The sequence below is a fragment of the Tympanuchus pallidicinctus genome, unplaced genomic scaffold (assembly GCF_026119805.1).
Source record: "Tympanuchus pallidicinctus isolate F22 unplaced genomic scaffold, pur_lepc_1.0 scaffold2, whole genome shotgun sequence".
NCBI classification, from domain to species: Eukaryota; Metazoa; Chordata; class Aves; order Galliformes; family Phasianidae; genus Tympanuchus; species Tympanuchus pallidicinctus.
This window is the reverse complement of record NW_026294721.1, coordinates 19,860,815-19,871,496: the sequence shown is the minus strand read 5'-3', so window position 1 is coordinate 19,871,496 and position 10,682 is coordinate 19,860,815. Positions and strand designations below refer to the sequence as shown.

Sequence of the window (10,682 nt, the reverse complement as noted above, 5' to 3'; positions counted from 1 at the left end):
AAATTTTCTGAAGACTGTAGATTAAGAATTCAATGAACACTTACAGAAAGAATGTAATTGCCATTCCAGCCTTCCTAGGTAATACATGAGAAGTAGAAACAATGGACAGGGGAGGAACAATCCCTATGAACTGAAAGAAGACACATACATGCGTGCTACACTAAAAGAAAATAGATTATTTGAATGTGTATGAAAGATAATGACACTTGCTACTATTCCGTGCAGAAAATAGAAAATAGAATATAGAAAAAATAGAAAACTTAAGCTGGATCAGAGGAATAACAAGGAGATACTTCTTGCCTTTGTAGTTTTTGACTGTCTATTCAGAGAAACCCATTACTAGCTCCACTGATTAATAATTTCAGGCCTAAACCCTAAATAATCTGCACAGAGTAGGTCTATGTTATTTTTGGTTCCAATGATATTTTCAGATTCTATAGCTCTATAGAAAACTTTGCTCCATAAATTTGCAATTGAAGATCCTCTATACTGGTATTCGTTAAAAAGCATGTCAAGCTGAAGCCTAATGAAATTCTGTACACGTATTTGACTCAGGATATTTCCTCCTGCTACTTTCTGCTGCTAGTATAGAAACAACGTAACTGCTGTAAACCAATAATATTTTAATTTTTCTACTTTCTTCACACAGAAGAGGATCATAAGACTACTCTTGATGTTTCAGAACATAAGATGTAATGTGATGTATTGACACCAGGACTATTTATCTTCCAATCTGTAGTAGCACATTTGCTTTTTTCTGTACATGTGAGGAAACCACTTATATGAAGTGTTAACAAATACATACATTCAGTGTTTCGTGTTAATTAATAGTAAAGATATTAACAGAAAATTACATAAACTGCAGGAAGGTATGCACAGCAGCCAAGACAGAGCCAGTAACATCTCCTTATTAAAAATGCGTTGAGTATACTGGTTTGCTTTTAACCTGAATATAAGCCTTCTACACCAGCATAAGCAACGAGCAAGCCCTCTGCGACACTGAGCACAGGCATGCCAGCAATGCGGCCACGGCAGGAGAGTGCTCAGGTAGCCCAGGTCGCCAGGCCAGAACAATGCGAGCCCCAGGGGCTGCCAGCAGCGATATGCAGGAAGAAGACTGGTGAGACAAAGGACTCAAACGGAACCGGGGCGGAGCAGCAGGAGAGGATCCGGAACTTGAAATCGAAAGTAAAGCCTAAACTGAGGGAGTGGAGAGTGGGGCAGGAAGGTCTTTGAGGCTCTTTGCCTGTGCTTCAGCAGCCGCAGAAAACGCAAAGGTCGGTGCTCGTGGTGCTGGTCTTCAATAGAGGGTGAGAACTGATCTCCAACAGTAAGTGTCGTCGGAGTGGATGGATTCAGTAAGGTTTGACTTTAAGTCTAAAACTGACCACCTTTGTCAGTATTAACACTCAGGTCTCACAATTTCTTTAACTGATATATATATATATATGTATACGTGTGTGAAATTTGTTTGCAGCAACATTTGAAGAGTTAACACCTCCATGGTTTCTTTCCCAAATGCAGCACGAGATGTGAGGATTCGTTAACGTTTTGAGGATGCGTGAATAGAACTCTAAGAGATGGTATTACACATTTTGCGATTTTTTTTCGTAAATACTGCGTTTATTATGCTCTGTCCATGGAAGTTGTTTCTCTCTTTTTTCATTTCCGTTTGTAGTTTTTCTATCAGAGTTAAGACATCTTTTAGGAAAATTCTTGTGTGCAGATTGCCATATACAAAAATCCCTCAGCTTTGGCTGCTTAGAGAAAAGCCTGCAACAGGGGGCACTGAATGTTCAGCTGCACTGAGTTTCAGGACAAAAAAAAGCTAGAATTTTTCTAGCTTAAGTAACCCTTGACTGCTTTACCTGGATTCGGGGAAGAGGTGGGGTAGGATGGGGGGGTTGGGGAGGGGGGGGAAGGGGAGGGGGGGGAAGGGGAGGGGGAGGAATGTTTGTTATCAAGGCCTGGATTTGATTCTTTCTTACTGAGGTGAAATCTCTAATGAAGTGAGAAAGAAAAGCTTTGTCCAGGCAGCTGCTGAACAGAGAGGAGCCGGGGCCTGAGTAGGTTGACTAGGCTTAGAAATGGATTTTGCGTTCTAGCTGCAGACTCAGCTATCACCAGTCCTCATCAGACCCTCAAGTATTAAGTGCTTCATCCTATTTGGAAGAAGTAATCTCGGTCTTCAGATAAGCCTGCCTCATCGATTTTCCTGCTGGTTGGCAGAATGCTGCAGGCTGGTGAGGAGCAGGCTGCACAGCCTGCCCGGGTGGAAACAAGGAGCTCCTGCCCTCCTGTGCTCCTGTGTCCTGGGGAGCTGCGGTGCGTGCTTAAGCAGCTGGGCTGGGACGTCAAGATCGGCTTGACGTCAAGCTTTTTTTTTTTTTTTTTGGCTTTGGATTGTTTCAGATCTGCTTCCCCAAAGTGCATGGGGAGAGGGAGAACTGGAGAGGCAATGCAGCAACATGCTGCAACAAGAGAAAATTCTTGAAATATCCTGGACTCAGAGTTCGCGGTGGATTTATAATTAGCTCTCCGTATTCTTTTGAAACGCCTGTCATGGTCTTACATTTTCTATCTGGGACACAGAACAGGTCCTTCTAAGAGAGAATCTCAGCAAAATTGAAAACGTGATGAAAGTGTTAAGCAGCCGAGCAGTTTGTAGAATTATTCTTTCGTGTGGTAACATGCAGGGCTGCTTGGAGCTTCCTGCATTCCCCTTACAGTCACCCTATGGCACTTAGTATCTGAGCTGTGTTTCCAGACATACGAACTCCGCTTCAGCCGTAACCTGGAGGGGGACATAGCAGCTCTCATTGGCACTGCGAACCTCTCCCGAAGAGGCAGGCAATGCGCCCAGCTCCCTGCCAGGCACTGTAGTCATCAGCCTTCCTGTGTCAAACACGGGATGACCATAAAGCAGCAGAGAACTACAGTTTAAGCAAGAATGTTATTTGATCAACGTATTTATTTTGCAGCGGTCTTGAACAAAGACGGAGCTAAGAAACTTGCTTAGCTTCCTAAAGCACCCAAAGTCCGGGGGTTTGAAAGACTGAATGGCGCCTGGGGTGGGGGCCTCACAGCCTGATGTTCCAAGGAAGATGTCGTTTCAGAAAAGCTGGGAGGGCAATGTAGTCTCTGAATCGAAGATTGCTCCCAATCCCCCCTAATTAACACAAGCCTTGTTAAATTGCCTGTAGGCACGCATGACTCAGTCCCACATGATCAAGAGCATAAATCTGGCCTTCTGCCAATGCTTTGAAAGGAGATAATTCCACTGGCCTGGGTGGAGCTGGCTCATCTTCCTATCCCCAGTAGGAGGGACACCAATTTCGATGAGATATCGCCCTCCCCTGGTGGCCCCAGCTCTTAACACATGGAGTAGGGGTTCAGGGCTATCTCTTCAGTCACGCCGCCCCTGGCTTGAGGAGCTGGGTTATCTCCCTAGGAGGAGGTTGCTCGAGCCAACCCAGAGAGCCCCAGAGAGTCCCATGCTCTCACTGGGCCGCATCCCTACGCACCCCGTCTTGGCGTCCTCAGATTGCAGCCAGAGTCTGGGAATCTGGGCTCTCATGTATGTACATAATAGATTGTACTGGTCTCTGCTTGTTTTAAACGATGTAGTTTTAAAAGTATGGTACTTAAAATTTACTGTAAGTCAAATTGTTAAAAGGACATATGGTGTATGTACGTTAACACCATCTAGAAAAAGACAATAAATGATTGGTAAAATCAGATTGAAAGGCCCTCCTTATTAATTACTTTGAAAGTTGCAAGTTCTTCTGTTTCATTCTGCTACTGCACCTCTGCGCTCTTCTTTCCACTACAGAACTCTCATGCATTTATCTTGAGATAGCTCTTGGAGTAGTTTTTCTTTTAAAGACTGAGACAACATAGCTCTGTATTTCTAAATACAGCTTGCAGTTGGTAATAGAGGAGTCTATAGATAGTGCAGGTGACATCATTTTATGTATCTTCTAAAGTTGAGCTCCTAAGGAAACTCCCATTCTGGCTGAGACCAAGATCTACCATCTCACTTTCCATGACAGTTTGGTACGAGTAGATTTCTAGCTGTCACAGAGATAAACGCACTTCTTTGCAAGCACAAATTATAAATAACGGGGAAAAATACATTATTTAAATATTATTATTGTTTACATTTATGTTTCTCTATCTTGACATATGTAAACAGTGTTACACCTCTAAGGGTTCATGGAAGAGGTGTCCCAACACCGTAAACTTGGATTATCAGTGGTGAGATAATAAAATTATATTTTTATTTTGCTTATGTATTGTCCTTTTCTATCAGTATATACTTAGATTCCATTTGAAAGCTTCTGTCCGAAATAATCAGGGCTAAATTTTAATTTTATAAAGTGAAAATATATTTTTGGAATTCCATAGATAATTGCTTTTAGAAATGCTCTGAATATTGAATGAGCTTTAAAAACTGTATGCTTTATAGCTTTTTATATGAAAATTCATGCAATGTAACTTTTAAATGATGCTTTGTAAAATACAGAAATGTTAATTATCACATTCGTTATGTTTAGATTGCATCCAAAGAAGCCAGAAATTCTAGATAACCAATTTTTATTGAAATTTTATGATCTCTGTTTCAGAGCCTTGTATGGAAGAGTTCTTGTTTATTTCTGACTTTTTTTAATCTTGTGGAAAATAAGAGTAGGATCTCATGTATTTATTTATTTATTTATTTATTGTGATCCATTCAGATGACATTTCTCAGTTGTATGTATGCTTTCTTGCCCTGGCCATTCCATCCACATTTTTTCATGCTTTTGCAGACTCTAAGTTGTGGAAGTAGATTTGATTAGCTTTCATCAGATATAAATTACTAAGGCTTAGCAATTTTTGCACAAATTTGATGTAGGGGAGAAAAAGACTGCCTACAAGACACAGACAGATGTGTTAGAACTAGATGCCATTACTGGAATGTCACTTACTTTATGATTTAATATAGTATGAAGGGTGCTCCACCCTTCAGAAGTAATGTCTTTTATTTTATTGTGTTGGCTCACAACATCAGAGGTGGGTGTTGGTGGTGCGGCAGTAGAGGTTGAACCTTCCTGACAATATTCCATTACATGTTGTTCCTTTGTGATAGATGACAGTGGAAGGGCAATCTGATGAAATGGTGTCTGACATGGAAATACATATGAAGCATGTGTGTGGTTGAATTTCTCAGTGTGGAAAAAAAATGGCAACCATTGATGTTCACTGACTCTTGCTTAATGTTTATGGAGATCAGATGGTGGATATGTGGTGGGTGCATCTCAACAATGATGCTATAATAGCAGCTGTGAACAATGGTCACCTCTGCTGCTGAAGATTTTTGTGAACTTTGCATTTAGGCTCCTGTATATTGCTAGTGAGAATGCATAGCTAATGATGGTGACTGTGTTAACAATAGTGTTTTGTAGCTGAGAATTTGCTTTATCAAATACTTATTGTGCTCTTTGTACCTTCTATTGAAAAAAAAAAAATTGGAGGCATTACTTTTGGAGCAATATACGTGTTATGAGGAACAGACAGGATTAGCTCTGAAATTTGGAAGAGACTGACATAAACTTGTAAATCTTGTGGGTTGGTAAGGCAGAGTCATTAATTAATGAGGAAAGCAGGATCCATTTCAATGGAGTAGTTTATCATTCTTTGCTGGCATGGCAAAATGTCAAGATTCTTGGTGCCAGCAGGTTTTTCATACCTTGCAGTCTCCTTTATTCTCAGACTAGGAAAATTTACCTGCCACAGTTTAAGCTGTGAAGGTTATTTGTCTGACTTTGAATGGGTCTGTAACCTACGGGTCACCTACAGAAATCTGCTTTTCACCAGAAATGGCTGAGAGGTGTGTAGTAAGACTGGAAGACAGGGGAGATAATGGCAGTCAAAATAGCTGTTCTGCAAGAGGTAAGTATCAGCACAGAGAAGCAGTACTAGCTGTTCAGAAAATTATGCTGCTTGGAGGCTAAGGGTACCTTTGAGCCTTAAAGATGATTGGAATTATAAGCTGAAACTGGAGATTTAGAAAAGGAGCAAATTATGGGCATGAATATCTTGTAACAGTTCCTTCATATCTTGCTATAAGAGCTGGGTCTGGGAAAGTCGTCCAGGTAGTCGTCCAACTAAGCAACTGTTCTGACTTAACATTTCCATCTAATTAGAATGAAACTGGAGCTGTTATGCCTTTGTGACTCCCATTTTCCCATGATAATAATTTGTCTGTAGTAGGCTTTTAAAGATTTGCCATCTTAGGTTTTCCCAGAGTGCAATCATCTTTTCATGTGGACAGCTTAGAGCTTTAGCGTCTGAAAATTCAATGAGCCATTGGACATATCAGGATCCCATGTTATAAAGAGTAAAGTCGGGCAACTTAATACCTACAAGAGGACCTCTTTTGTGCCAGTTGGGAACTTGGAGGTTCTGAGCATGCCATGAATTATGCTGAAATGTGGAAAAAGTCCCATGGAAAAATGGAAAGGCTTGAGGTTCTGGCATAAAGTCACAAAGTAGGAAATTAGGTAATTAAAATTTACCAAGTGCGCTTTGATGAAAATTTAAATGTAATGTGACTTATTCTACTTCTTCCACTGAAGAAACAAATGATGAGAAAATTGAAATGAAGCTCTTTTTTTTTCCCCTAAAATTTCCAAGATAGATAACTGACCCATAATCTGTGGATTTATTTATGTCATATTATACTGTTTGTGACTATTTATGCATTTAGTTCAATGTTATTATAAAAGGATTGTTTTCTCCTTTATACAAGTAGAATTTGAAGGCACAAAAAAAGACAAAGGACACTTTAAAGAGTAACTTCCACTGGAACTTTGAAGTATTTGGAAATAAAATCTCGATTCACCCAAGAGCGCATGTGGATGAAGCTGACAGAGAAGGGAAGAAATGGCTGAGAAACCTTTACATAGACTCTCTAAAACTATTTAGCATTACTCACAGTAGGTCTAGGAGCTAGAATCAAAATCTAAAAACTGAATTCAAATTTGATTCAGCAGACTTCAAGACATATTTTCTAGTGTTGATTCAGTTGAAGAAATCCTACATAGGATCAAGCAGTATGTATTCCTTGTGTTGGGATGAAACAGTGTTCTGCCTGTTCTGACTTCTTCTGATTTGAAAGTCTTTCTTCTACAGTAATGTGTTTGATTCATTTCCAGGTTACAGAGCATTTCAAGATTGAAGAGTGACTTGTGTGAAAGATGGTCGATCCTGTGAAATTATGTGAGTCTTCTAGCTCTCAGCTTAACTGGCCACAGCCTGAAGAACCATTCCATAAAGAGGAAGAAGAAAGAAAAGAATCAAAGATCAAATACTATCTGCTAACAGTTGTTACAGAAGACGACCTTAAGGAGCTAGGTAATACGCACATAAGATGTGGTAGCATGCAGGTTTTTATACAGGAGAACAGGGAGAAAAATGTTGAGGGTTGGCCAGAAATTCTACAGGTGCAGGATTTAGCAATAATGTGACCTCATCAGTTGTCTCATCTTTAACATTCCTGAGTCTGGAAGTTCTAATAACCTTGGTTCAGGTCTTCATACCAGAAAATCCACTTCACATCTGGTACCTTACTAAAAAAGAACATGAAAATAGAAATTATGGAGACAGATTTCCATCTTAGTCTTTAAAGCAAAAGGCTTTTGATTTAAACAAGGATAAAAGATTAATCTGCATTAATGCATTAATCTGGAGATTTGAATACATAACTGGATAAAATCCACTTTCTTCCTTGTGTTTGTCCTAAGGGATTACCAAGCAAGATTGTCAAGACTTTTCAAGGAACAGACGTGATGGTTGTAAGTCATGTTATTTTTATAGAGTAGAATGTAGAAAGCTTCCTGCTTTCCTACGTATCTCAGATATATAGGTATATAAGTAATCCATGTGCTGAATTTTTAATTATTATTTGAAACAGAACATGTTTATTAGAGTTCAATTCAACCTTCGAAGCCTCTCAATTGCAAGAGGTCAAATCAATGGTTACAATGTCCTCTTGTGTCTTTTAAAGATTGATAAGATTGATGTTCTTTCTTTGATAATACAAAATAGTATCAATGCCTTTGAAAACATCATGCACAATGGATTTCTACCCCTTTTGTAATACTGAACACAATGAAACTTGAGGTCTTAGTTGTACAGTTTGGATTCAGTTTAGGATTTTATATATGTAAGCATATTTAAATTTTTTCCACTGCAATTGTAAATTCTCAAAGCTGAGGGTAAATGATTCACTATCACTAAAATGTTAAAACTTACTTATTTCATATTTTTATACTACTCTGATAGAAGTCTTAGCTCCAAATTACAGGTGGCAAGGAGTAATATCTGCTGTTTGTAGACAATAGCAAAGTGTGTTTTGTTTGTTTGTTTTTTTAAATCTTCAGTGGCTGATAGACTTGAGAAGGAAGGGGAGAATCATGAACAGGAGGGACTGGAAAATGCAGAAAAGCACAGGGTGTCATCAGGAAGCCAAAGAGAAAACATCTTCCAGAACAATGACCAAGGTTGTCAGAAGGGCGAAAAGTCTCAAAATGCCAGTTTGCAAACAGCCTTTGAGGAGAAACAGACAGCGGTATCCAAGAAGAGATGCTGTAATGTGGAAAACTTCCAAGACAACGTGATCTCAGAGAGATCTTCACCAGGACAGAGTTCTTATGAGTGCACCGTGTGCAAAAGATGTTTCAGCCGCAGCTCAAGCCTCTTGAATCATCTGTGTACCCAGACTGCAAAAAAACTTCACAAATGCACACAGTGTAACAAGGTCTTCAACTGTAACTCGGCTCTGATTCAGCACCAAAAGATGCACCAGAGGCAGAAAGTATCATTTGAGTGTTCAGATTGTGGTGATCGTTTTACTTGCAAATCTAGCCTCGTTATCCATCAAAGAACTCACAAAAGGGAGAAGAGGCCCTATATGTGCTTACAGTGTAATCAGTGTTTCCACCATGCTTCTGAGCTGATAACTCATCCTCACCTGTGAATGTGATCCTTTGAGTCTTAGTAAGCTGGAGTTACAGGAATAAGAAAGAAGAAGCAACCTGTTTTTTTTTTTTTTTTTTTTTTTTTTTCACCTGATCTAACATAAAGTTGTGTGCAGGTAATGTCTAAGATTGGCAAAGCAAAGAAATAGGTAAAATCATAAATATCCCCAGCTGGAAGAGACTCACAAGAACTTTGAGTCCAATTCCTGGCTTCACACAGGACTATCCAAAGTTCAAATCGTATTTCTGAAAGCACTGTTTAAATGCTTCTTGAATTCTGGTAGGTCGCCTCTAATGCAAAGAGTGTGGCTGGAAGATCAGCTAATTGCTAAGACAGGCCATTGGCTAAAGAATGAATCTTACTTTTAACATGTAAGTTTCCATTAAGATGGAAACAGGAGTTTGAATTTATTTTAAAGATGGCATTTGAGAGAGAAATAGGACATATTACTAACAAAGATGAGAACTAGGTACTTATATTGGTACAGTTTTGATTCTAAGTTCAGCTGCAGGATGACTGTGTGCTAATTACTTTATCTATGCCTTTATGACTTGTTTTAAAATAAATGTTAACTTACCTTAAGTTTCTCACTGTAGAATGTGGACTAATGTGTCTGGATACTGAAGTTTCTGGAGTAGTTTAAAGAGCAACATTCTGAAAACCTAGAAGTCTTTTTCATTGGCTTTTAAAAGGAAAATATTCTAAAACTGTTCTTTAGAAGTTTTTCACCTTTTAATGGATTTTGGGTTGTGAACTTGCAAGGCATTTCTGAACACTAGCCTTCTGTAATCATCTAGGATTTCTGAAGGCATCAGCATCTGATCAAACATCAAAATAAACCATTCTTTCCCTCCCTGTGCTTATAGATCTCTGTAAGTTCTTGGCATCAGCAAAACATCTTTGATGTTGATGTTAGGAGTCATCTAGAAATCTTTAATTTCCAGCTTACCTAATATGTAGTTGAGGAGAAAGGAATCACTTAAGAGTTGGACTTACAGACAGACATGTCGGACCAGTGTCTCTACTGTCACGGGAATCATCGGGATACTCAAACCAAAAATAAAAAGAGTACTTTTATTATGCAGTTATGCGTTTAATGTAAAATTTGGCAGTTACTAAGAATTTAAATGACTGTTGCGTTCTCTCTGTCCCCTCTCAACTTTCACCAAATAGTCTCTGTTAAAGTTGGACCGCATCTTATGAATCAACAGATATCAGAGTGTTGATGTATGACAGTTCCTTCGCTAAAGAAGTTTCACCAATGTTCACTGAGATGAAAGGATAGAGAGACTCTAAGGCACCAAAGCAGGCTGGAGAAGCAGCCTGCTTTCTTGATGCGAGTCCACCTTGCTTAAGGGCTATGTTAGCTTTGCTGTGGACATATTAGCAGTAGTAACGCCAGAAGACTGTTTTTGTATATTAATAAACATAAAATATATTGAAGTTGTACTTGTTTTTACTCCCTTTCACAGAACCTGCCATCCAAAGTGTCTGGCAAAAGTTATCAGAATCAGGAAATCTTGATATTTTAAAAGTATTTCTAAGATATCATAGGTATCTCAGATATCTATTACAGAATCGCAGAAGAGGTTGAAGGGACCTCTAAAGCTAATTCAGTCCAACCCTCATATAATGTTATCTCTAATCCAACAGTCATTTTA

The 10,682-nt window shown here is 39.1% G+C and overlaps 1 protein-coding gene across 3 annotated transcripts; it reads left to right on the top strand.

Moving 5' to 3' along the window:
- Positions 1 to 1,155: 1,155 nt before the first annotated feature.
- On the top strand, positions 1,156 to 10,105 carry LOC128080310 (zinc finger protein 182-like). Of its 3 annotated transcripts, none has more exons than XM_052682370.1 (4): positions 1,156 to 1,277; positions 7,197 to 7,395; positions 7,785 to 7,835; positions 8,424 to 10,105. In XM_052682370.1, the coding sequence occupies exons 2-4, from the start codon at positions 7,239 to 7,241 to the stop codon at positions 9,017 to 9,019; spliced, it is 804 nt and encodes a 267-aa protein (XP_052538330.1). In that variant the 5' UTR covers positions 1,156 to 1,277; positions 7,197 to 7,238; the 3' UTR covers positions 9,020 to 10,105. The 3 variants fall into 3 exon arrangements, with proteins under 3 accessions (XP_052538330.1, XP_052538329.1, XP_052538331.1); XM_052682369.1 differs by having other exon boundaries at positions 1,166 to 1,330; XM_052682371.1 differs by lacking the exon at positions 7,785 to 7,835 and having other exon boundaries at positions 1,167 to 1,330.
- Positions 10,106 to 10,682: the final 577 nt, after the last annotated feature.

Bases quoted from the DNA above. Each gene is read 5' to 3' on its own strand.
- LOC128080310 (XM_052682370.1), top strand. From the start codon at position 7,239: ATGGTCGATCCTGTGAAATTATGTGAGTCTTCTAGCTCTCAGCTTAAC. The intron at 7,396-7,784 runs GTAATACGCACA...GTTTGTCCTAAG, and splicing joins AGACGACCTTAAGGAGCTAG to GGATTACCAAGCAAGATTGT. The intron at 7,836-8,423 runs GTAAGTCATGTT...TTAAATCTTCAG, and splicing joins AAGGAACAGACGTGATGGTT to TGGCTGATAGACTTGAGAAG.